The sequence below is a fragment of the Osmia bicornis genome, chromosome 6, assembly GCF_907164935.1.
Source record: "Osmia bicornis bicornis chromosome 6, iOsmBic2.1, whole genome shotgun sequence".
Taxonomy (NCBI): Eukaryota; Metazoa; Arthropoda; class Insecta; order Hymenoptera; family Megachilidae; genus Osmia; species Osmia bicornis.
The window spans coordinates 11,767,923-11,795,442 of record NC_060221.1 but is presented as its reverse complement, the minus strand read 5'-3'; the positions used below and the strand labels follow the sequence as shown (position 1 = coordinate 11,795,442).

The window sequence follows — 27,520 nt, the reverse complement described above, 5'->3', positions numbered from 1 at the left end:
TGATGGCGTACTTTATTATTCACTATCCATTATTGTTATATCCCTCCAACCAACTGACTTTTGTCTACTACAACTATTCGTTTTGTCGTTCTATCACTCTTTACATTACTTATTTTGTTGTTTTATAGTTGACATTATTGTGCCTATAATATTCACTTTTATATTCCCCTAACTAACCTTCCTATTCTCTCCTTGTTATTGTTAGTTAATTATCACCTTTTACGGTAATTTCAGCCATTTTTGACGGGTTCTGATAAACGTGTTGTTTTCATTCGTTTTCATTCATTTAGTTCTGGATAGGAATTGGGATTTTGGGAGCAATCGCTTTGATTGAAAGGCGAAGAGTTGTCTTGGTTATTTAATTTGCTCTTCACAAATTAATTATTTGCGTGGCTAATGTTTTTTATTACCATATTATACAGGACGGTCTGTTTATTTTTCAGTATTCCGGTTATCGTGATTTCTAGTAATCTTTTTATAATTTCAATTTTTATATATATATTTTATATCTTTGTAATTTAGTATTGATCTTGAGAAATATGTAAATAAGTTAAGGATTTACGATTACGCTTATTTCATTTTCTAGAATGAATGAAATTCGGATATTGCATCACGATGTCTTCTTTTATGACACTTATTTGAGAGTTTGGATTGGTTTAAAATTCAAATTCATTGATTTCGCGCGCCGACTATATGGTGATTTGGTGTATCGTGAATGTAAGGCTATGAAATTACGATTGAGCGCATTTACACTCCTCTCCTATTATTTCTATTGTTGGTAACATTTTGTTGTCATTTGCTCTTTGGGTGATCGATTTCATTGTGTGGTGGGTAAATGTCTGCTATGACAGCGCTTCGTAATGGCATGGGTCTACATGGGATAATGTTTCGATTATCGATGGATCGTCAATCGTTTTGTATGTCTGCTCGTCAGATGTCGCGACTGTGGAGGTACGTTTACTTCCTTTTGTTACCAAACTGATCTTAAATACTTCAGGGGTTATTCTTTATTCATATTTGCGCACTTACTTATTTGGTTTTCGTGTTTAATGGTGCCTTTGTGAAATTAATCACAAGGTTAATTCAGGTTTCAAACAATAGACTTGAGTATTGCCTTGCAGATTTGCCCCGGTCTCTTATCTTGTTCATTGTTATACTCATCGGTTATGTATGTGTATGTTTATTTCTAATTTTGCAAATGATAAGTGTATGGTTGTGAATGGGATGAATTGCATGGGATTGAGCTATTTAATTATGAAATCATTATATCCTATAGTAAATTTAATTTATCCCCGTTGCTATGTGCGAACTGATACACGCTGTTGCATTGTATTATGTTATGCTATGTTATGGCATATGCCCTTTAATTGGTCATTATATTTTGTATATTCTCTTTATTTTGTTTTCTTTCCTATGTATGACTGTATATTTGTACATTTGGCGGCGCAATGGTGCCACGCGATAAGCATGTTTCGAACGGTTCTTTCTGGAGGACGGTATGACTGTTGGTGTTTCTTGGGAGCTAGTCTACATGTTTATGCTGGGTTCACGGATGCTTATTCTTCCTCATGGCTAGTTTACATGCTTTCTTTATTGAATTCAATTTAGGCATGTGGGCAGGAATATGATGGTTACTGACTATTGGGGCTTTATCAGGGGCTGGTGTGAGTGTGTGTGTGAAGGATGCATGGAACGAGCCATCGACGATTGCAGCCTATGAAGACGTGGCACAGTCAACCGGGGAAAGGACTCGCCCCGGGACCTGGCTGTGCTGAAGAAAAATGCCTGTCCCGGTAGGGGTCAGGTGGGAGAATGACCTCAGGGATAAAACACATCTTCAGCATCCTACAAGGTGGACCAAGACATGGCACGGTCAACGGGAGGCAAGATGTCGCGGTCCTGGCCGTGGTCGAAGAGGAACCCCTGTCCTGGCGAAATGCTAAGCAGGCGAAGAGGTGGCGCGGTCACGCCGGGATGGTGCGATCCTTGAGGATGTCCCCCCGGTGCCGATCGTTGCTGAAGAAAAATGGCCTGTCCTCGTGGAAGGTCAGGTGGGAGAGATGACCTCAGGGATAATGCACATCTTCAGCATCCTACAAGGTGGACCAAGACATGGCACGGTTAACGGGAGGCTAGATGTCCCGGTCCTGGCCGTGGTCGAAGAAGAAGCTCCTGTCCTGGCAAGGCCAGGCAGGTGAACACATGGCGCGATCACCCGTTGAGCGGGAAGTTCCTCCGGTGTCCTGATCGTGGCCGAAGAAAAATCCTGTGCCTTACGGTACAGGTTGAAATGTCCTACTGCTTGATCGGAGGTGTAACGGCGTGGATCCTCAATCCCTTATAGCTTGATATGCGCATGGCGGATTGAGGGTGGACGAAAGCGTCATGAAAGCTAGGGAGCCGAAGCGCCGTTGCGGCTATCGCTGTGTTCATGTGGGATATCCTCAAAGGATGAAACGGTTCCGGCGGCCTCAGGGGAGAGGTTTTTAGTGGGTAGTGTATCAGGCCTTCTGGGCTGTGACCCCATCGTTTTGTGCCCACCCTTTAGGGTAGGGCTGTCAGGTTGCCCCTTCTGGGTTGCCTCTTTGGGTTTGCCCCCACCAATGGGCGCCAGGCCCCCCTTCAGGGGATACTAGTCCCACACTGCCCGGGCCCCCTCCAGCCGAATAGAGTGAAAGGGGGACCACCCGCGCGTGCGCAAATGCATTTTCCTCTCCTGGATAATTAAAAAAAAAAAAAAAAGGTTAGGTTAGGTTAGGTTCCACGGACCTGATTCTTCTTTTATTTGTTTTATATCACAGTATATTGTGCTGGTTATTTTGCTTACACATTACACTTTACACTTTCTTTATTTTCTTGATTTCTTAATTTATAATTTACAATTTCACAATCTTTTCAACTGTTGGCTCCCTTCAATATTCATTCATTATTTATTGTTTATTTATTTATTTTTATTTTGATTGATCAAGGCCAGTAGATTTGATTTATTGTTCTTTCTGTGATGATGAATGGTTTTGTCTGTGCAAATGTCTATTCATAATTTATTCACAATTGATTGATAGTGGTTTGAATGTTTCATATCAGACTTACTTGTTCGATTGTACAATGATGTGGTGTTTAATTTAGCTACGCTCTTTACATTTGATTTGATTTTGTTGTTTTATTTATTCTATCTTGATACCTCATATGGTGATCAGTTTCTACTTTCTACTTTCTAGTTTCTATTTGAACTACGCAGTTAATGATGATTTGTTTTGTCGCTTTAGTTATTATCTTGATATGTCATCCAATAATCGGTTCTTCTTGCATTTGCAGTGACATGATCATTTATTATTTATCATTTATAATCTGACTTATAATCTACTTTGATTAAGAAATAGGGTAATTGGGATGATAATCTTTACGGTTATGGTATACGTTCAGTTCAATTTCTGTATTTTGTATTCTATTTTATTACATTACATTTCATATTCTTTACATTATATCTCTTTCCTTACATTATATTCATTTTCTTCACATTACATTACAGTACATTACATTAGATTGCATTGCACTGCTTACATTACATTATTTTACATTATGTTGCTGGTTACGGCCTTCAATTTATAATTTATGTCTTATTATTTACCTCATTCTTCTTTAATATCTTTAATTAACTACTTTACTGTTCTGTCGCTCATTCTTTCATTCTCTCATTTGTTCTTCACTCTGAATTGAATTGAATTAAAGTAATTGATATGATGTAGCTTATTTTGATCTTCATGATGGCACGGAGTGTCGTGGATGGTATTAATATGTTTAATGTACTTATTTATGGTTTCCTCCATTCGGTTTATATTTTTATACTTTATCTGTGCCACGCCATCACTGTTTATCGCTATTTTATTTTATTTCATTATCGCCTTCATGATTTCTTGATTCTTGATTTGTTGCCTGTACGTCCTTGATATTCCTTGGACATTTTCATATTATTCTCATTCTTCTTTAATATTCTTTAATTCAACTCATGCACGACGTCTCTCTCTGGTAATTGTAAGGTACTTTCTGATGATGTGACGGTGTGCTGTTCCTGTAAAATTAATATCCATGTCATCAGGATGGGCTATTCCTGCTATTTTATAGTATGTTATTATCTTACCCTGTTTCCCTTCTTTTCTTCCCTTTTTCATTTTCAGTTGCAATTCAGCTCTCTTAAGTGCTAATTTGCTTCTTTTAACAAGTCCTTGCATACTGGTTTGACACTTGGTGGCTCTGACACTTTAGGGTTATGTTTCTGTAAATAATTTGTCATTCGTCATCTCATCTCTGAATTTGACTTTTCTATGGCCTATTCTACTTTACGTTTATTTTATTTCATTATTTTTCTTATTGCTTTGTATTTGTATTTTATCTGTATTTTATTTTAAATTTAGTTATTTGGATGATTCAACCTTCTTGGTGGGCCTGCATAATTCATGTACTTATAATTATGGTTTGATCGATTATAAGTATTGTCTTACATATATTTAATTTATCTTACACATTTATTTGTTAATTTTCATTCCTCCTCGACCTTGTACACTCAGTCCCATCGAAGTTGTCGCAGTGAAGTTGGCTACAAATTCACTACGCATTCACGCAGCGTTGGTGAGCCGATTTGTAGCCAACTTCACTGCGACAACTTCGATGGGACTCAGTGTATATCCTTGTCAAGGCTTTCGAGGTTCCGAGGATTTCTCATGCAGGGATGTGCAGAGAAGAGTTTGAGGCGAATTCAATTCTTTCTAAACGGCACGGCAGTATAATGTTTAAATTTTGCGATTTTCTTGATCGCGTTGTTATATTATTTATTTATTTATTCATTATGTCATGCATTATGCTGGGCTCACATCCTATTCCTTCCCTGTTAATTGATCTAATCTTATTTTGATTTGATTTATTTTATTTTATTTTTTATTTTATCCCGTAAATTAGTATTAGTGAATACAGTAATGCTTCGAAATAAGCAAGTGGTCTCTGCTTCGAAATAAGCAACTCGCTATCCCCTCTTCTTTGTTTGAAGTCTCCCGCAAAGTGAGAGGTCCATAAAAGCGCGAAGCCGATGTTTAGGGTAATAAATTTCACGCTTGACTGAGCAGTGACAGCGGTTAGTAAAAGAAGGATGGAATATATATAATGCTTTCTCAGTCTGGTATACAATTTGCTTCGAAATAAAGAACTCGCTCCGGATGATACTGACATAGTGGGGTATGTATTAACTGTGAGTAACAACAATATACAAAATATACGAAATATACAAAATGTACAAAATATACAAAACTCCTTGTCCATGCGCCAGTGAAGAAGCTGATGTCCTGTAAAAAAATTGTAATTAACTTTTTGAGTAGATTTAGTTTCTGTTTTTTCTACTATTATTTGACAAAATCTTTTCTTACCTTATATTAGTCTTTTCACGGTTGGCTTTCTTTTGTACGTAGCGGTTCTTTTTCTAAAATGGTTTTAAGAGCCTCCCCCACGATTAACGTTGCGTTGTTATCGTTAGCATACTCCTTCATAATATTTTCAAGTATGATTAAATCCCTCTTTTTTTTCAATTCTATCTGCCTCAGTTGTTTGTATTTCTTCTGTAGTATCATGTTCTTCCTCTTTTTCTTCTTCTTCATTTCCATCTCTTTCTATTTCCATCGCCGTACTGTCATCTTCATAATTAATTGTCTCCTGTTCATCCAAATGTGTTAGTACGGTGTTTAATTCTTCGCTGTCGTTGTTTTCGCCCGTAAGAGCATTAATAATATCTGTCATTTCTGAATGTATGGAAGTGTCGCATACATCGATTTCTCCTGATTCCCTGCAGAAAATTTTGTTCCAACTTGCTTTTAGATTGGCAGATGTAATATCCGTCCATGATTCCGCCACTAAATTTATGCATTCTTTAATATTAAATTTATGATAAAACTCCTGCATTCCTTGATCATATTGTAAAACTCGGCGTAACATCTTATGTCTATAACTTTTTTTAAATTTGGCAATGACGCCTTGGTCCATGGGTTGTATCAGGGCTGTCGTATTGGGGGGTAGATAAATAATTTCAAAATGTTCATCTACTTGGGGTGTAATATTTTTATGGCTGGAGCAGTTGTCCACCAACAGAATTACTTTCCCTAACATACCGCGTTCTGTTTTATACATTTGTACGCTAGGTTTGAAATGCTCCTCGTACCAGCAATTAAAAATTTCTCGCGTCATCCACGCTTGACGCTGTGCTTTGTATACCACTGGCAAATTTCCGCAGTTTTTCAAAGCTCGTGGATTTTGGAATTTATGAATAAAAATCGGGGCCAATTTATGTGTACCAGTTGCATTACTACACAAACCAATGGACACCCTATCCTTTTTTAATTTTCTGCCTTCCAATTTACTTTCTGCATTTGTTATGAGGCTCTTCGAAGGAATAGTTTTCCATAGAAGGCCTGCTTCGTCCATATTAAATATTAAATTTAAATTTAAATCCTCTTCCTCGATTTTTTCATTAAATATCTTTATAAAATTTCGCGCACCATCTTCGTCAGCACTTGCTTTTTCGCCATGAGCATGGGCTGAGTGGATCGCATAGCGTTGTTTAAATTTCCACAACCAGCCCCTGCTTCCAGCATATGATGTTCCTCCCTGCACATCCAATATTTCGCGGGCCTTTTCCAGCAACAGCAAATCTGTTATGGGGTTTCCCATCGCTCGTTGTTGAACGAACCATGCATACAATCCCTCTTCTAAATCTTCAATCGAAGATCGTCTTCGATTTTTGTGTTGCAATACACGGCCCCCTCGGGTCCCAAAACTGGATAGGAGTCTACAGTCGCGACGAATCCGAAGAATCACATCCTGCGATACTCCATATTCTCGACAAAGTGCTTTCACCGTAATTCCCTTCTGTAATTCTTCGGCAATTTGCATCTTCTGCTCCACCGATAGAAAAACTCTTTTCTTTTTTTGAATTTCGGCCATGCTTACAAAAAACTTCACTCCAACTCTTGACACTAACGATTTTCACTTTCTGTACTAGTCCTGCAACGGTTGTCTAAAGACTGACCAAAGCCGGAACGGTGTGAATTTTATGCATCGATTCAGGTACAGATTCTTGGGTTTTTCCGGAAAAGTCATGACGTGTCTGCATGAAGGGACAAGAAACCTTCAGGTACCTACAGGGCCGCATCTTCTTCAAGGCGTACGATTTTATTCAACAACATTCAAATAAATCTTAAGCAAAGTAATAAAATAATATTTATTTCTTCAAGAGTGGCATTTAAAACATCTTTTCGTATATTAAATATCCATTTATGTATATCAATAATTTAGGGAACATTTTGAATATTTGTAATTACATGTCTTGTGTATTATTTAAAACCTATTATCTGGAACAGCAATATTTATATAACATTCGTACACAGATGTGCACTAATATTAAAATAATCGTCAAAAGAAATAAGAGGGAGTGAAACACGCAATTAGTAAATTGGAGCATGTTTCGTTCATGTGATTCCGCATGCCTTCGGAAACGCATAGTGCGAGAATGAGAGGGCATGCTATATTCTATCCTTGTCCAAAAAATAACATCGCTGCTCGGCCGATCACTTTATGATTTGCCGCTACCTCGGATCTCTCACTCGTTTCTCGCGTTCTCTATCGTCCCGTTTCGAGAACAAAGTCAAGCCGAATAGCATACCTGCTTCGAAATAAGCAACTGCTCGGTCCCGAGCCACTTGCTTATTCCGAAGCATTACTGCACTATTTGTGTGCTTGATTGGTTGTATGAGATTTGCTTGATTACATGCGTCGTTACATGCGCTGTTTAATTTTTATATTTATTCTGATCTTGATTTTCGATTTTCATTTTCATTTTGATTTATTTGGTTAAGTGTCTTATGTTATTTGTTTTATTTGGCTTATTTATTTATTCGGCCTCTCTTTCCTTGGCGGTTGTTTTCCTTTATTTTCGGTACTTTTGCACAATTTGTTTTCTGCACCGCGATAATGTGCTAGCGCAGTGTGTCCTGCACTCCGCGCAGTCTACGGGTTTTATACGGGTTGATTTATTTCATAATTGTTATTAATCTAGCTTTATGGTTGGTTCACTTTCTTTTATAGTTCGTATTCATATTTATGTTTATATTTATATTCATATGCATATTCATATTTATATTTATATATTTTATTTCAGTTTATTCACAAACATAAATGATTTATATAATAAATGATAATCGTAGATTTGACTTACTTATTAATAAATTTATTCTTGACTTTGCCCCGTCTCGAAGTTTTATTTGTTACCTCTTACTTTCAGTATAATTACCTTTACCTTCGCGAATAGTGTTGTATATCAGACTTATCTTTGATGATAGGTTTGACGGTAAGTATGGATTCCTAGGATTGCGCGGCTGTACGATGGATGGTTCTGCGGACGGTAACTGTGTTGTAACGGGTAACTGGCGCGCGGTAAGTAACTGCTGCGCGGCAGATAATTGGTCTGTGGATAACCGTCACGAAGCAAACGGCCGAGTATTATATGGTAAATGGAATAATTGCGGTTGGTAATATCTCTGGTGCTGCGGTTGGTTACCGACTAGGGATAGCTTTTACGGCTTATCTTCGGGTAGTATTGCGTGCTTTACTTATTACGATGCGTTTTGCTATCGTTATCTTTCATAGGTACCTTACTTCTGGTTTTCATCGCGGTGATTTATTGAAAGTTGTTGAAGTATTTTCGCTTTTCGCTTTCGAACGTTTATATATTCTGTATAATTGATTAATTTGATGGTTTGGTGGTGTTGCGTGTCCGTTCACGGTGTATAGGGATTTCTGGGGAATTGGGCGCAGGTAAGGTGATTCGTGGAGCGCGAAGGCGCTCCGCTCGCAAGGCGCGAAAATAAAACAAATAAACTATGTTCACTGTTGATTATAGTTTAATCTCAAGAACTTAATCAAGCTGTTTCAATCAAGTATGATATTGATTTTCGGCGTGAGAACAACTTTGCAGAGTCAAGCGACAAAATCATTCTGAACGTTCTACGCTTAGCGGAGGAGATCTTCGCGCGTCGTCGGTCGATTCCCCTTCCTTGATGGATCCTGGATCCTCCCTCAGGATCATCCCTCGTCCAATGGTGGAGGAGTCCACCCCGTCTCGCGTGGGCCCCTTCTCCTGGCTGTGGTCCACCCTCAGGCGCGTGGAAGTGGAGGCGCTCCGCCAAGACGCTAGAACGTTGCAGCGCACATGTGCTACGAGAAAGCGTGGGACCCAGAGAAAATAGGAAAAGACAAGACCTTGTACTTGCCAAAGGCAACTCTTGAGGAAATTTACGACCCTCTTAGAGTGCATGAAAAGACAGGATATCGAAAAGACTTCGTTACTTTTAAGGACCGTTCGTGACTTGGTCGAAAACAACGAATTAGCTATGGTCTATCATAAATTTGTCTTTTAGGAATTTACTAAGTGAAACTATTCCATTCTCTGGATTTCCGGCCTTCTCTCAGCTCGATCACCCATGTCGAGGGGTTTACAACTTTAGGCTTTGTTTATTTTATAATACGAGCGTACACGCAGATGGTTTAAACTCCGCTCTTAATTTATAGCCATCGATACAAAAGATCCTCGAAGAACATTCGAGACATATCGATACAATAGTCTATTCGATAAATATTCCCATGTCAATGTCGCCATACCATTCTAGACATATTCACGTGATAAACGTTTCACGTTACAGTGGTTAATTTGATGGTCAATAACACAGCCGACTCTAGTACTAGCCATGCTGAACAACGTGGCAACACCGCTCACGTGACAATCGGGAGTCCTATTTTCAAAAATAGAGTCCTGTGCTCGGAATTGTAATTACCGTCTTTTTTAATTAAAAGCTGTAGTAATATACGCTATTTTGTATTAGTTATGTATAAACAATACATAAACGTTGCAACTATGGCAAGTAGAAGTGATGTGGTAGTATAAAATTGTTATAAATGTGATATAAATTTTGTGTACTCTCGAAGTAGTTTGGTGTTGTGAAGCATGATATTTGAAATATTTACAGTGGTTTCAAGAAAATTTAGGTATGAAGCAAAATGAAACCATCTTTGGATCAAATTGAAACATTTAAGAATTGATAAACGTGTATATAAGTGAATAAAAACCTTGAAACAAGCGAAATTATTGGAACGAAACCAAAGAGGTTATGTGAAGTCCAGAGAGTAGCCGAGAGTCCGACGACGTTGATTGGCTGGGAGTCTGGGAGTCCGGGAGGCAGATAGAGTAGGGTTAGATGTTGATATATTCAGACCGGACTCCCGCGGTGTTGCCATTTTTACTTCAGCACGGCTAGTACTAGAGTCGGCTGTGTCAATAATCATAGACTAGGGAATTTTCATGAACGCTAGGTATCTATATTCTTGTTGCGTGTCCGTTCACGGTGTATAGGGATTTCTGGGGAATTGGGCGCAGGTAAGGTGATTCGTGGAGCGCGAAGGCGCTCCGCTCGCAAGGCGCGAAAATAAAACAAATAAACTATGTTCACTGTTGATTATAGTTTAATCTCAAGAACTTAATCAAGCTGTTTCAATCAAGTATGATATTGATTTTCGGCGTGAGAACAACTTTGCAGAGTCAAGCGACAAAATCATTCTGAACGTTCTACGCTTAGCGGAGGAGATCTTCGCGCGTCGTCGGTCGATTCCCCTTCCTTGATGGATCCTGGATCCTCCCTCAGGATCATCCCTCGTCCAATGGTGGAGGAGTCCACCCCGTCTCGCGTGGGCCCCTTCTCCTGGCTGTGGTCCACCCTCAGGCGCGTGGAAGTGGAGGCGCTCCGCCAAGACGCTAGAACGTTGCAGCGCACATGTGCTACGAGAAAGCGTGGGACCCAGAGAAAATAGGAAAAGACAAGACCTTGTACTTGCCAAAGGCAACTCTTGAGGAAATTTACGACCCTCTTAGAGTGCATGAAAAGACAGGATATCGAAAAGACTTCGTTACTTTTAAGGACCGTTCGTGACTTGGTCGAAAACAACGAATTAGCTATGGTCTATCATAAATTTGTCTTTTAGGAATTTACTAAGTGAAACTATTCCATTCTCTGGATTTCCGGCCTTCTCTCAGCTCGATCACCCATGTCGAGGGGTTTACAACTTTAGGCTTTGTTTATTTTATAATACGAGCGTACACGCAGATGGTTTAAACTCCGCTCTTAATTTATAGCCATCGATACAAAAGATCCTCGAAGAACATTCGAGACATATCGATACAATAGTCTATTCGATAAATATTCCCATGTCAATGTCGCCATACCATTCTAGACATATTCACGTGATAAACGTTTCACGTTACACCTTCCCCCTTATACAAAAAGGTGTTTACATAAAACAGCTTTTTCATTCGAAACATTGCTCCTTAATAACGTGAAAGTAGGTCTGTATCAACTAATTCATTCCAAAGTCACGCGTCGTACAACTTCAATAGTCCATTCAATAGTTCGTAATTTCGCACCCAGCATAATCCGTATATGTAAACATACAACAAATAATAATTCTCCCATCTATTATCAATCGTCTCTGGTGTATTCATAAGCCATAATATTAATAGAGTATAATCGCAAGTTTACAAGGCAACAACGATCTAATTCAGTCTTCGGTAATATCATCTAGCCGTATACACGCCAATTTTAGTTTGTTGGTATGTACTATTTTACATTTATTCTCTTTTAATTCCAATTCCGCTGTTAAGTCGCCAAACATTCGGCTTATTTTATAAGGACCCAGCCAGTCGCAATCAAATTTAGAAGTTCTAGGCTCCTTGAGTAGATATACCATATCGCCTACTTTAAATTTACATGGGTTTAATTTCTTATCGTAGTAACCCTTACTTCTCTGTTTTGCTTTCTCTAGATTTCGCGCAGCCATAGTCTGTGTGGTGGTGATTTTATTGAAAAGCTCCTCAAAATGCTGTGCAAAAGTTCGAGGCGTTTGTCCCTTGGCAAATTCAGAAGGTATGTTGGCTTTAACACCAAAAACTAATTCGTGAGGAGTAAAACCTGTAGCCTCATGTGTGGAGGTATTATACGAGAAAAATGCAGAATCCTATCCAATCATCCCAGCTTGTTTTAGTGCAATAATGTTTCAGATAATTAGAAAACTCCTGTGTGCCCTTTCAAGTGAACCTAAAGACTGAGGATGGAAAGCTGTTGAAGTTATTCTTTGAATCTTGAAAATCCTACAGAAATGTTTCATCACCTGACTAGTGAAATTCCTTCCCTGGTCAGTATGGATTACCCTGTGGACACCCAATCTGCTAAAAAATTGCTCAGTAAATGCATGAGCGACTGTTTTCGTGTCGATGGTTCTCAAAGGTAATGCATCTGAATCTTTAGTGAGATTATCTTGTATAGTGAGTAGGTACTGATTTCCCTTATCGGTTACAGGTAATGATACAACTTTATCCATTTGGATTTTTCAAAAACTTGTCGAGAAGTAGTCCGTATGTATTCTAAATGTTGAAGCCTCCTAAGACTTTAAGCCATGCGAAACATTGAAATGCTGTTTTAACGGGAGCATGCATAATTGCTGCAAACATATTTATCACAAGTTCTAGCCACGCCACGGAGGCTTTGAAGTTCCTTCACCATTCGCTTTCCTCTCTTTTGTTACACAGTTTCAAACTACGATCAGGGGTATCGAAACGCTGTATTGATTGTAAACAACCATTTTTATCTTGGAGCGGAGCGTTCCTTTACTCGTTCGATTTGTCTTGTCGCGTGTGTATTCGCTTTTTCGACGCTTTTTAACCATTTAACTTATTTAGCGAAGCGAAACGCACAGACAGACAAAAGAAAGGAACAGCATCGCGCGTCAAACAGCGACGACCCATCTGAAGCGATCTTTTATTTATACACCGTTTGTAAACAGAGAGATATATAAAGCGCGGGGAATCATTCGAAACCCTGGGGCTATTCGAGCTTGCATTTCAGCAAATTATCATCTCAAACATTTCACTCGTTTGCTTTTTCTAAATTTATAGGAGAGCTTCTTAATGACTTTAACGATAATTCAACAATCATGTCTCATAAAAAGATTATTCTCTACATGATGTATGACAGGTAAAAAGGAAGGATCTACCGTAGGTCTATTTATTTCATCATTCAAATATTAATCAATACTGTACTTCTACTATTTTCACCGCTCTTGACATCATTAAAATTTATAATCCTTATCTTTCTTTACAGAAACTGTTACCGAGGCCACGATCCCTTTGGGAATCCCAGTGCCAACTTGTCCACGCTGCCTAGTTTCCTTACTAAGGCATTCCACAACATCAACCCTAGGACCATGCAAGCATGTATTCACGCACGCTGGGCAAATAAATGGCCTGTCGGGTTGAAAACATTTTCCCGTGCCGCACCCGCATGTACATCTGGGGTGGATTTCACGGTGGGTCCAGCATATCCACTAGCTGCGACCTCATTCTCACACTCACCCGAAACCACTCTTCGAAGTGAGGACAACCACACAGTAAACCACACAGTAACGGGGATCACACCCCTGCGCTGGCACAAGCCGCACCGGGACCACACAGGCACCCAAATAGGATGATCCCTTCAGAGATTTAAATAAACTTCCTGATGATACTACTTCCAAATACAAAGTTCCTTGCACTTTGTTAGTGACCTCGTTTTATTTAACCGCTGCCTTCCCGCGCGCCAGGAATGCAGAAGCCACAAGCGACTCATTATCAACAAACTGTATTTCATCCAACCCGGCCATTTCAGAACCTGCAACTGGTGTCTCACCTGCGCAGGCAAGCACCCTTTCCAGACACCATGAACCGGGATTGGAATCCACGCCAGACCGTACGGTAAATGGTTGAGGATCAGAATTTATACAGGTTGTTACAGGGTTCCGCGAAAGTGCGTCGGCATTGGCGTTAACCTTTCCAGGTTTGTATACCATAGTATAATCATACTCAATCAATCTAATACGCCACCTCATAATTTTAAACGTGGGGTCCATGACACTGTGTAGTCGAACTAAAGGTCTATGGTCAGTAAGCATCGTAAATTGCCGACCATAAAGATAGAATCAAACAAAAAATGTTCTACACCAAAGAAGACTACTGACAACTCCTTTTCGTATTCAAAGGATTTCTTTGATTTTTAGAAACTGAAAGGAAACTGGTGATCGCGATTTTTCCAAACACGGTTAACATCTCTCCTCCTACATGATAAATTGGTTCGGCCTAATTTCCCACATTTCCGACACCTAAGCGCGTTGCGAATTGGCCTCCCGTATTGACGATCCGGTCGCGCAAGGCATTCCCTAGAAAAATGACCTGTTTTCCCACAACTAAAACACGTTTTCTTACGCACTTCTGCTCTCAATACCCTAGGATTAATATCAGAAGTATTCGCATTTCTAGATGTCCGTGGAGAGTTTACATATTTTTCAATTCTAGACGCTAATTTTATAACTTCCCTTAATTCTTTAATATCACCCTTAAAAAGGATACTCGCGATGACATCGTTCTGTAATCCCCTTAAAAATCCGGTCATCGCGCTCGTCATAAGCAATTTTTTAACTTCCCCAAATTCTTTCGAATTCAAATTTTCTTTCGCCGCCTGTACCCCGCGATCTAGAATATCATTTACTCGAAATCCGTACTCTTCTATTGTTTTGCTTTCACGACGATATACAGCCTTTAATTCATTTTGGGTATAGTTTAAATTAAAACTTTGAGCAAATGTGGATTTGATTAGAACTATCAATTCTTCGACGGTTTTTGGAAGCTTAGACGGTATCGTAACCACACCCTTAATTGCGTTATTTAAAAAAGGTTGCAATGAGCCTAGACTCGATTTATTTGACGGATGCACATTCGCATCTGAAGAAGAACCTAACATGTTAGAAGGTAGTGCTCTGGACGGAATCCTAAGTGTATTATTAGCCGTACTATTAGATGAAATTGATACGCCGCCCGTCTCACCCCATCTCTGTGTCGTAGACTGGGCAGGTACAAGAAGTGACTCTTGCAATCGAAGCTCACTAGTATGCAAAGAAAAGGAAGATTCTATGCTGGGAGATTCCCCCGAAACATCCTCTACAAACATGACATTAACACCACGCAGACTATTTTTGCGACCCTTTTTCCTTCTGGCCCTTACTAGTTTATTTAAAAACGGCGGCATCTTATCGAGTTAGAATTTACGATTACAAACTAATATTCTATAGTCCAATTGCTTATATTCTAGACTTACAGTTCTGTTGCAATGAACGATTTATAATCCGTAAGAAGTCACTTAAAATTTTGTTTAACTAATCCTTCTTTTCACAGGTGTACGGCTCCATCCGTCGGCGACCCGTTGATCAGGTTGACCTCGGTTTATGGGAAGATTCCTTAGTACTCCGGCTCGATGGTCCCCAATTCAGCAACAGGTACCCCAGTAGGATCCGTCCGCAATCAGCTGCTTCAGGTAGGCCTCAGCTCCGTGAGCAGTCCGCTCAGGTCTCTGGATTTTATTTCGTCCTCTCTTATGCTCCAGGAATGATTTCAATGATGACGTGGATGAGGTGCGTGTGATTTCGGTGGATGGCCTGCACGGCAGCCGAAATCACCTGTCTCCGGTATTTACCCTTCGCTCTTGGGGAAACCGTGCCAAAACCCAAGAGGGAGAAGTTGCACTTAACTTTGTCCACTTATTTAATATGTAACAGTTCAATAAAATAGTTTGTAGAATTTTTAATTGACTGTTTAATACACACCCGCGAGCTAATAAAGCAATTTAAGTGTACATACGTTTGTCACAATCACTTTATTTAACTATTCAGTTATTTCACTGTTTTAAATTGTTTCTCCGAACTATCACCTTAAAATTGTCACCTTTTAAATGTTTATCCCCACTTTTGAACTATCCCTTTTTTGAAATAATCCCTTTTTGAAATTATCCCTTTTTGAAATTATCCCTTTTTGAAATTATCCCTTTTTGAAAAACATCCCACCGCTGTCACCAAAATATGTTGCGTGTCCGTTCACGGTGTATAGGGATTTCTGGGGAATTGGGCGCAGGTAAGGTGATTCGTGGAGCGCGAAGGCGCTCCGCTCGCAAGGCGCGAAAATAAAACAAATAAACTATGTTCACTGTTGATTATAGTTTAATCTCAAGAACTTAATCAAGCTGTTTCAATCAAGTATGATATTGATTTTCGGCGTGAGAACAACTTTGCAGAGTCAAGCGACAAAATCATTCTGAACGTTCTACGCTTAGCGGAGGAGATCTTCGCGCGTCGTCGGTCGATTCCCCTTCCTTGATGGATCCTGGATCCTCCCTCAGGATCATCCCTCGTCCAATGGTGGAGGAGTCCACCCCGTCTCGCGTGGGCCCCTTCTCCTGGCTGTGGTCCACCCTCAGGCGCGTGGAAGTGGAGGCGCTCCGCCAAGACGCTAGAACGTTGCAGCGCACATGTGCTACGAGAAAGCGTGGGACCCAGAGAAAATAGGAAAAGACAAGACCTTGTACTTGCCAAAGGCAACTCTTGAGGAAATTTACGACCCTCTTAGAGTGCATGAAAAGACAGGATATCGAAAAGACTTCGTTACTTTTAAGGACCGTTCGTGACTTGGTCGAAAACAACGAATTAGCTATGGTCTATCATAAATTTGTCTTTTAGGAATTTACTAAGTGAAACTATTCCATTCTCTGGATTTCCGGCCTTCTCTCAGCTCGATCACCCATGTCGAGGGGTTTACAACTTTAGGCTTTGTTTATTTTATAATACGAGCGTACACGCAGATGGTTTAAACTCCGCTCTTAATTTATAGCCATCGATACAAAAGATCCTCGAAGAACATTCGAGACATATCGATACAATAGTCTATTCGATAAATATTCCCATGTCAATGTCGCCATACCATTCTAGACATATTCACGTGATAAACGTTTCACGTTACATTCTATTCTTTATGGTTCATGGTCGCGCTCTTTATTTTGCTTCGCCCGGTTTCCTTTCCTATCTTAGTTGACGTTGACATGGTCATCGGTCATCTATGATGTGATGTGATACGAAGTGTTAAGTGATAAGTGTCAATTGAACTGAATTAATTGAATTGAATTTTCTATTTAATTTAATTTTAATTTAAATTTTGTATTTATTCGTACGGAGGTGATTGTGGTGAAAGTGCGCGCTCTACGGTGATGCATTGTGTTTCATTGCAGTGTATGTGTTTCAAGTGGTGCGATTTGCTCTGTTTTGTTTATATTATATTATATTACATTATATTACATTATATTATATTATTTTATTTTATTATATTATATTACGTTCAATTTATGTTTCCATTTGGTTTCGTTCCATTATTATGTTTATGTATTGTATTGTATTGCATTGCATTGCATTGTATTGTATTGTATTGTATTGTATTGTATTATATATTATATTATTTTAGATTATTTTAGATTTTGGATTGTATTCAGTTATTCAGTCATTTCAGATAACTCAGTTATTTTAGTTATATTAGGTTATACCTAGTCAGTATTCTGTGCAGAATTAATTGTAAATTGTATGGCATTGTTTATATAACTTCTTACCTTTATTTTATTATAATTGAGTGAATCAATGAACAGAGTAGCTGGTGGCGGCATATGACATTAAATGAAATTAAATTAACTGACTTGATTTCTGATTATTAATATGTGTTTGTTTTTATTTCACCGTACCTGCTGTGATTATATCTATCTGTCTTACTTTGGGTCTTATATTTATGGAATTTAGTAGAGTTGTCTGGATTGGATGGTTTAATGAGTTTATTTTGTGCACTTATTGCGTTTATAATCCTTCTGTATATTTTAAGGATGGGTTTGATTTTGATTTCTTGATTTCTTAGTTCTTAGTTTCTTAGGCTCTCTTGTAGTATCACACATTGTTTCTAAGCTTTCAGAGGTTGTTTGGGTTCCTAGGCATTGTTAATTAATTGTAGACTATATGATCTATTATACATTTTTAGCACTCCTAGATATGAATGGCATTAACTTTGGTTTATTGGTTTATTGTTCGCGGCTCACTATTCTTATTCTTATTCTTGGTGATCTGACATGTTTCAGGGACTTCTTTCTCCAATTGTGTATTTATGTTTTACGTTTCACGTTTCTATAATATCGTTCGCTACTCATTTTGTAGCTCTTCGTACCCCTTCAGGATAATGTTTTGCATATTATGGTTAACGCAATTCTAGTGCAGCTGTGACGGTTGGTGGATCTGTGAATTTTGGATATTTACGGTACTTTATGCAATCTTTTGTATATTGATTTCTCCTATCTTAACTGCAATTCGATTCTGATTTTGATTTGGAAAATGTTAATTCAGTTTTGGTTAATATGGTGGATGCTCAGGGAAGCATACGCTGCAGTAATCTTTCTGGCATTAATATAATAATTAATAAATTAAGAACGTTAAGATTATCTAATAATTAATATTAGATAATCTTGAAAATTAATTATAAATGTATAAGTATATAAATATAAATTAATATAAATTAATGAAATATAAATATTATAATTATTTAATAATTATTAATTTTTAAAAAATTTAATATATATATATATATATATATATACAGGGTGTCCCACGTAACACTTTTCACGATTTTTCAAGTACTTGCGATAATCTAACAAAAAATATTTTAAATAAAAGTTTATCAGTTTTCGATTGACTATACACTCCAATAAAAAAAAGATTCACAAAATTTTTTTTTCCGTAATTGTCAAGGTCACCTACAATTTTTTAAATGATACTGTATATTTTTGACATTATGGTATTATAGCCCGTATCAGGGCGAATTCAACGATCTAGTACACCATGACCTTTGGATAACCTTGAAGGCAAGGAAATGAAAACTTCAATAAAAAATGACAATCTGCTTGAATGGGTGATAGTAACTTGTATTTATTACGGAGACTCGAAATTACATTCAATTCGATAACCTTGAATAAATGAACGCAAACCATTTTGTGAAGAATTCACATCAAATGTTCGAAATGTAGACCATGTTGTTGCAGGCACAATTCCGCTCTACGTAGTAAGTTTGTATTGGTTGCTCTTACGATACTGTCACAGCGAACTTCCTCGCATGCTGTACTCATTCGCTGCTTTAAATGTTCCTTATTTTGTATTGGAACAGCATAAACTGTTGATTGCAGATGACCCCATAGAAAATAATCAAGAGGTGATAAATCAGGGGATCGTGGTGGCCAAGAAATAGGGCCATAAGTGCCCAACCAATGTTTTCCAAACTTTAAGTTTAAGTAATTATGGACTAATCGAGCATTATGAGGTGGACAACCGTCTTGCTGGAAATAAATACGCCGCTGAATATCATATGGAAGCTCTTACATCAGTGTTTGAAGTTGCGTGGAAAGAAAATTTAAATAAGTTTGGGATGTCAAATTATGTTCATAAAAATAAGGTCCAAGTAGATGTCCGTGTACTAGTCCACACCAAACACTCACCACAATTTTTTGTTGAAAATTATGTTCTCTGAACCAGTGAGGATTGTCTTTAGACCAGAAATGGTTATTGTGACGGTTAATTATACCATTATTAGAGAATTTGCATTCGTCCATCCATAGAATGTAGTTTAATATTTCAGGATTATCTTCGCATGAAATCATTAGCCAAGCTATAAAATGAAGGCGGCGTTCTGAATCAGTTTCGCGTAAATGTTGTACTGTACTCATTTTGTACGGATGGTAATTTTGCTTTTTTATAACCCTATGAATTGAACTTTTGGAGAAACCAGTGTCAGCACTAACTGCACGAATGGAAGTGTGCGGATCTACTTCTACATGCGCCAAAACAGTAACAGCATTGACTTCGGTTGTAATTGTAGATGGTTTGTTTCTCTTTGTCTTTTCAAATTCTCCATAATTTCGTAAATTTTTTTCAATATTATAAAATGTTTGTGCAGATAGATGGTGCCTTTCTGGGTACCTTGTAGTATACAGATTTGCTGCTTCACGTGCATTTCTTTTACATTCGCCAAGAATTAGCAACATATCAACCTTTTCACTGTTAGAATAAATTTTCGACAAGTTAATACTAACTGCGAATTACTATCGTGACAAGTCAAGACTGAACATAAGTACCGTCTTAATAGCTAAGCCACTACATGTTGACATTATTTCTTTGTTATAAATTGTCGACAGTTCGTAGATAAGTTCGTACATACGTTTCTAGTACTACAACATTTACATCGTTTGCATTTATTTGCTCAAGGTTATTAAATTGAATGTAATTTCAAGCCTTAGTAATAAATACAAGTTACTATCACCCATTCAAGCAGATTGTCATTTCTTATTGAAGTTTTCATTTCCTTGCCTTCAAGGTTATCCAAAGGTCATGGTGTACTAGGTCGTTGAATTCGCCCTGATACGGGCTATAATACCATAATGTCAAAAATATACAGTGTCATTTAAAAAATTGTAGGTGACCTTGACAATTACGGAAAAAAAAATTTTGTGAATCTTTTTTTTATTGGAGTGTATAGTCAGTCGAAAACTGATAAACTTTTATTCAAAATATTTTTTTGTTAGATTATCGCAAGTACTTGAAAAATCGTGAAAAGTGTTACGTGGGACACTCTGTATATATATATAAGTAAGTAAGTAAATAAATAGTAAATAAAATAACGTTAAGATTATTTAATAATTTTAAATATTAGATAATTTTTAGAAAATTAAATATATATATATATAAATATAAATAAAAATTTATAAAATAATAAAATTATTAATAACTAATTAATTATTAGTAATTTTTAAATAATTGAATTATATATATATATATATATATATGAAATTAAGAACGTTAAGATTATCTAATAATTTTAAATATTAGATAATCTTTAGAAAATTGAATATATATATATATATAAATTTAAATTAAATTGATAAAAAATAACGTTAATATTATTAATAATTAAGATTTATAATTTAAAAAAAAAATGAATATATATATATTGTAACGTGGTGACACCGGTGCCCCCCGTTACAATCGCTGCGCTTCTCCCACCTCAAATCCCACCTAGAAATGACCCTCAACCCTTCTAACACCTCACCCCTTTTCCCCGCCCGCCGGTGTCGGGCCGATGGAGGCGACGGAAAAGAGACAACAGGGATCACCCGCAAAAAGGAGCTACGAGGCCGGCGACAGACCTCCCACCCTCCAGGAGAGGAAAAGCAACGCGGGACGTCGGAAAAAGAGACGAAGCGGCCCAGCAGCTGAGACAAACGTCCACCTGGAGCCATCTGTCGCCGAGCCCGAAGACCTCAGTCCACCCGCCACGGCCGGAGATCCGCCAGCCCCATCGAACCCGAACACCGGCAGATCGATAATCGATAACCAATCTATTCCGTTGCCAGAAAAGGCCCCCTTCCTATTCCCCATCCCCTCCCCAAAAATCATCCCGCGACGGACCCGTCGTCGCGACAGCGACGACGAGCCGTCATTGAGCCCTTGGCTATCTAAGAAAGCGAATATAGAGATTTTGAGAGCGACGATTTTTGGCGAATATCGAGAGTAGCGATTTGCGAAGTGCGAGAGAGTGCGAAGCGTTTTGGTGAGCCCTTGCTACTATTATAATTTGTAAAAGAGTGAGTTCGGCAACGGCACCCTTCGATTTCGGAATTTCGCGCCCGCGTATCGCGCCGGTTATCCGTCGTTATATTTTGCGAACCCTTTTGTCCAGCCCCTGTTACTCCCGTCCACAAAATCCTCCTACGCGTAACGTGTGCGAACTTCCAGAGAACCTTCCCTACCCTGAGATCTCTCCTAGCCCTCGACAATCCTCCTTGCGTTCTCCCCCGCGATATTGTAAGGACGTAAGTGCCTCGAGTCCCATCCCCTGTAACGACCCCCATTCTGTCCCTTTGTCCAAATTTTGATTGCCACCGCGAGTGGCTGGCGCCCAACGTGTATACGAAACTAGTGTGAAGAGAATATAGAGTGAACCCCCGAAAGGGTCACAATATATATAAGAATATAAAATTAAGAACGTTAAGATTATCTAATAATTTTAAATATTAGATAATTTTTAGAAAATTGAATATACAGTCGGTCACGAAAATATTCGGACACCACTATAGTTCTGACTATTATGGTCCGTACTTCAGAAGTTGATGCAATAAGAACAAAAAGAAGTTTCACGTATGTTACTATGCAGTGTGTAGTTAACAAAAACATAAGAGATATTTATTTACGATAAATGATTACATAAATAATAAAAGAAAAATGGAAAGTACGCTGATTTTCATGTCACAAAAATATTCGGACACTTGCAGTACTTCTCAAGTTTCCAGGTTCCTGGAACTGACTGAAACAATGTTTGTAAACATATCATTCATACTATGTACAGAGTATGTTAGAGATCGAATATTTGTTAGTCTTGCTCAAAAGGGTCTAGCCGTATAAGCATAGTGAATCGGCCCCAGCAACACTTTCGGTTGATATTTATACCACATAATGCTTTTTGCCTAAACAACAATTGTGTGCAATTTCAACCCCCTACCCCCTCTGATAAGGGAGATATGAGGGTAAAACCGAAAACCTTTATCATTTTTTTTCTCGCAAACTATTTAAGATATTTGATCACATTAAAGTGCAAATAGTAGGTATTCATTAGCTGTATATCATATTTTTTTTCAAAATGTTTATTCGATGATTAAGGGTTGAAAATTAATAAATAAATTTTTGAAAATGATTTTTATAAACAATCCCTTGGATGACACCCACCGAAAAAATTAAGAATAATCCTTTACTATTTAACTATTATCTGTAAGAATTTCAAGAGTGTCGGATTGGTACATCATAGTTAAAAAAAAATAAAACCAATGCAACGCCCTTTCATAAGACAAAGCCGGCCTGAACGTTAGAGGCGCTCAACCTAACCGACCTACAGGGGAATACGTAGCGCCGACCCGCCACGTTTCTCGTACCAGAAACAGCTCTCAGAAAAGTATGAGCTCTTCTTTCCCTAACCTGTGTGTTAGTTAACAGTCATTTATTTAAATAATATATTAACAATTTAAATTTTTTAATTAAGTTTTCTGGTCCTAACTGTTAACGTCCGTGTTTTTACGGTGTTTCTCGTTTTAAGTATGTGGGAGCCCTAAATCACAGATTTATATCATGTCTTGAACAATGGCACTGTGTTAGATGCCATTAGTTGTCCTTTTAATAGTCGAAGAAGGTATCACAGGTATAACTGCAATATCATTCTATTCAACGCTGTAAAGAACATAGACTTCTATAACTATTTCCGTCTTTACCTTTTCACGTACGTATTACTTTTAATTAAATTGTAGCTGGTACCTGTGAATAGTTGTAACTAAGGTTTTCCTCGTTTTAAGTATATGTTCGCCCTGAAAAGGGTTAATTATATTATAGCGTACCAGTACTATCTGGAAATGTACTAACATTATTCCAGTTATTGATGAAAATAGCGACGAAGATTAAAACTTATTTACAAGCGTGTTTTTTTAAAAAAAGTTTTTGAGTGTTCTGTTTCAAATCATATACTTCAACCTGACAATACATAACACAATCAGCTCTTTTTAGGGCTTAATAATCAGCCCTTTTCAGGGCTCCCACACACTTAAAACGAGGAACACCTTAGTTGCATTTATCAAAGGGTGCCATTTGTAACGTACAACATAATCAGCTCTTTTTAGGGCTCCCACGTACTTAAAACGAGAAACACCGTGAAAACACGGACGTTAAAAGTTAGGACCAGAAAACTTAATTAAAAAATTTAAATTGTTAATATATTATTTAAATAAATGACTGTTAAGTAACATACAGTTTAGGGAAAGAAGAACTCATACTTTTCTGAGAGCTGTTTCTGGTACGAGAAACGTGGCGGGTCGGCGCTACGTATTCCCCTGTAGGTCGGTTAGGTTGAGCGCCTCTAACGTTCAGGCCGGCTTTGCCTTATGAAAGGGCGTTGCATTGGTTTTATTTTTTTTTAACTATGATGTACCAATCCGACACTCTTGAAATTTTTACAGATAATAGTTAAATAGTAAAGGATTATTCTTAATTTTTTCGGTGGGTGTCATCCAAGGGATTGTTTATAAAAATCATTTTCAAAAATTTATTTATTAATTTTCAACCCTTAATCATCGAATAAAAATTTTGAAAAAAAAATATGATATACAGCTAATGAATACCTACTATTTGCACTTTAATGTGATCATATATCTTAAATAGTTTCCGAGAAAAAAAATGATAAAGGTTTTGAGTTTTACCCTCATATCTCCCTTATCAGAGGGGGTAGGGGGTTGAAATTGCACACAGTTGTTGTTTAGGCAAAAAGCATTATGTGGTATAAATATTAACCGAAAGTGTTGCTGGGGCCGATTCACTATGCTTATACGGCTAGACCCTTTGTGCGAAATGGGTCGGAAAAGTAAGAACACGTCGTTTGATATGCGACAATTAGTAATTTTTCATCGGGAAAAGGGGAAATCAATTCGCAAAATTGCCGATTTATTAAATATTAGTAAGAGTACTGTATGGGATATTGTGCGACGTTACAAGAACGAAGATAGAATTGAATCTATCCCTCAAAGCGGACGCAAACCGATCCTCAATACTCGGGATAAACGCTCCATAATTAGGAAAATCAAATGTGATCCTCGGATAAGTGCTCCAAAGTTAGCAGCTGAATTAAATAATGACCGTGGAATATCAGTGCATCCGGAAAACATAAGAAGAGTGTTACGATCAGAAGGCTATAATGGAAGAATAGCTCGAAGAAAGCCGTATATTAACGCGAACAACAGGATGAAGAGACTGAATTTTGCAAAAAACTATATTTCAAAGGAAAGTCAGTGGTGGGAAGACGTGATTTTCGCGGACGAGTCCAAATTTAATATTTATGGAAGCGATGGTAGAATTAGGGTATGGCGGAAATCGAAAGAAGAATTAAATCCGAGACATTTGCAGCCGACTGTGAAACACGGTGGTGGGTCTGTGATGGTGTGGGGCTGTATTTCGGCCCATGGAGTAGGCGAATTAGTTTTTATCGACGACATCCTCGATAAAAACAGGTATCTGCACATTTTGCAAAACAATTTAAAAAAAAGTGCTGATAACATGGGACTTCAAAGCGGGATAAAATTTTATCAGGATAACGATCCAAAGCACAAATCGCGTATTGTGCAAGAATTTTTATTATACACTTGCAAGAATGTCCTCCACCCACCACCGCAATCGCCAGATTTGAATCCTATTGAAAATTTATGGGATGAATTAGATCGCCGAATTCGAACAACTCCCATAAACACAAAGGACGAACTAAAAAGACGTCTGCAAGAAGAATGGCTACGTATTGGGCAAGATTATTTAAAAAGAATAATTTGTAATATGCCAATGCGATTACGGCACGTCATAAAGCATATGGGATATCCAACAAAATATTAATTTATAAAAACAAGATTTATATATTGTGTTATAAACTTCGTTTTGATAGTGTCCGAATATTTTCGTGACATGAAAATGAGCGTACTTTCCATTTTTCTTTTATTATTTATGTAATCATTTATCGTAAATAAATATTTCTTATGTTTTTGTTAACTACACACTGCATAGTAACATACGTGAAACCTCTTTTTGTTCTTATTGCATAAATTTCTGAAGTACGAACTATAATAGTCAGAATTATAGTGGTGTCCGAATATTTTCGTGACCGACTGTATATTGTTCAGGAAGGATGGGAATCCTGGAAGGATTGCGCCGGTGAAAGAATTGACACTTACTGGTTCGGGTTTCACAAATTGATTTATTTGAGTCACGTTTAAAATGAAATAAACAAGGTGATCTGACAATTGATGGTGAATCGTACAATGATCCGCTTTGAATTTTACACGTAAGAAAATGAATCGTCTGAATGAGTTTCAATTACAATTACAATGATTCGTCGTGAAGAATGATCTTACTTGAGTCGAGACATATAGATTAATGATTTGATCTGTCACCTGGTCGGTGGTAATTGAACAATGCTTTTACAATTTTGAAAGGCGAGCTTCTCAGCGCCGTTAATTATATTAATTCGGCCCGCGGCTGTGATGGTGCCCGTGATCTCGTGCTTGATCGACACGTGGTTGGTGGCTCACGCTTCAATGAATTATTTGTAGGTGAACGTTACCTGGTCATCCTGTTCGCTTGCACAATTGCGATGGATCCTGAGTTGACGGTGAACGTTTCGGTGATCTTGATCTGGTGTGTGAACTGCACTTTGAGAAATTACTGAACAATTCTGATGAGCACTTGTTGCTTGCGGTGATCGATGATCAATAATGGCGGCGCTGCGCGCGAGCCGGCGAGATGACCCCTGCTCACGCGTTACCTAGATGGGCAACTCCCGATCGATAAATCGATCGACCGTGAGCGCCATCATGGCTGAGCGGATTCTCAAACATTTCCGCCCGCCATCAGCAACTCGTTGATGATGTTTCTGCAGAGGTGAGCTCAGCTTGATGGTGAACAGGCAGGATGACAAGCTTGGTGATCGGTCGGACGAGAGTCGTGGTTGCAGTCTTCAAGGTTGCAACCCTGGTGAGGGCATCCTTGCCGGGGTGAACTTCGGTCACTCTTGCGAGTGGCCACTTGCTCGGTGGAAGATGCTCGTTCGTGAGCAGCACCAACGAGCCTGTCTTGATGTCGTTCGATGTGTAATGCCACTTTGAGATTGATTGAAGTCTCTGCAGGTAGTGTCGAGACCACTGAGACCAGAAGTGTTGAACCCTCTGCTGGATCAGTTGCCATTTCGACAATCTACCTGGTGAGACGTCGAGCAGTGATGGTTCTGGTATCGTGTTGAGCGCTGAACCGATGAGGAAGTGTCCTGGGGTGAGCGCAGAGATGTCGTCGGGATCGTCACTGAGCGGCTCCAATGGTCTTGAGTTGAGCACCGCTTCCATCTGTGTGAGGAGAGTGGAAAACTCTTCGAATGTTAGTAAGAGCTCACCAATTGTTCTCCTGAGATGGTACTTGATTGATTTCACCACAGCTTCCCATTTTCCTCCCATGTGAGGAGCAGCTGGAGGGTTGAACATCCATTGAGTGCTGTCAGCTGACAGAATCGATGCGATCTGTCGGTGCTCCTGTGAACTGGACGTGAACAGGCGTTTGAGCTCTGCCTGTGCTCCAATGAAATTTGTACCACAGTCAGAGTACAACTTGTGAGCGATCCCTCTTCGTAATGAGAATCTTCTGTAGGCTGCCAGAAATCCCTCGGTTGAATAATCGCTGACAACCTCGAGGTGAACAGCTGATGAGGAGAAACATACGAACACGCAGATCCATCCTTTGATTGTTTTCGAGCCTCTTCCCTTTGAATTTTTCATTGTGATCGGTCCTGCATAATCGACACCGGTGTGAGCGAATGGTCGTGATGGTGTGACTCGACAGAGAGGTAATTGACCCATCATCTGACGAGCACGAATCCCCCTCTGACGAGCAC

The 27,520-nt window shown here is 38.5% G+C and overlaps 3 protein-coding genes and 1 long non-coding RNA gene across 9 annotated transcripts; 2 read left to right on the top strand and 2 right to left on the bottom strand.

Moving 5' to 3' along the window:
• Nucleotides 1-5,541: 5,541 nt before the first annotated feature.
• Nucleotides 5,542-6,981, bottom strand: LOC123987904 (jerky protein homolog-like). The gene has a single exon (XM_046286224.1). It carries the CDS (start codon nt 6,979-6,981, stop codon nt 5,542-5,544), a length of 1,440 nt encoding a protein of 479 aa, XP_046142180.1.
• Nucleotides 6,982-11,055: 4,074 nt separating this feature from the next.
• On the top strand, nt 11,056-13,675 carry LOC123987846. 6 transcript variants are annotated; one of them, XR_006829468.1, is made up of 4 exons: nt 11,056-11,692; nt 11,905-12,005; nt 12,140-12,365; nt 12,438-13,174. XR_006829468.1 is itself a non-coding variant. In XM_046286010.1 (4 exons), exons 3-4 carry the CDS (start codon nt 12,238-12,240, stop codon nt 13,603-13,605), a joined length of 495 nt encoding a protein of 164 aa, XP_046141966.1. In that variant the 5' UTR covers nt 11,056-11,428; nt 11,905-12,005; nt 12,140-12,237; the 3' UTR covers nt 13,606-13,675. The 6 variants fall into 6 exon arrangements, 5 of the variants coding, with proteins under 5 accessions (XP_046141966.1, XP_046141965.1, XP_046141964.1 ...); XM_046286010.1 differs by lacking the exon at nt 12,438-13,174 and adding an exon at nt 13,239-13,675 and having other exon boundaries at nt 11,056-11,428; XM_046286009.1 differs by lacking the exon at nt 12,438-13,174 and adding an exon at nt 13,239-13,675 and having other exon boundaries at nt 12,172-12,365.
• Nucleotides 13,676-15,390: 1,715 nt separating this feature from the next.
• Nucleotides 15,391-15,749, top strand: LOC123987873. Its single transcript, XR_006829513.1, has 2 exons — nt 15,391-15,479; nt 15,549-15,749. It is a non-coding gene; the product is annotated as an uncharacterized LOC123987873 (long non-coding RNA).
• Nucleotides 15,750-26,489: 10,740 nt separating this feature from the next.
• On the bottom strand, nt 26,490-27,485 carry LOC123987903. The gene has a single exon (XM_046286223.1). It carries the CDS (start codon nt 27,483-27,485, stop codon nt 26,490-26,492), a length of 996 nt encoding a protein of 331 aa, XP_046142179.1.
• Between the last annotated feature and the right edge of the window lie 35 nt (nt 27,486-27,520).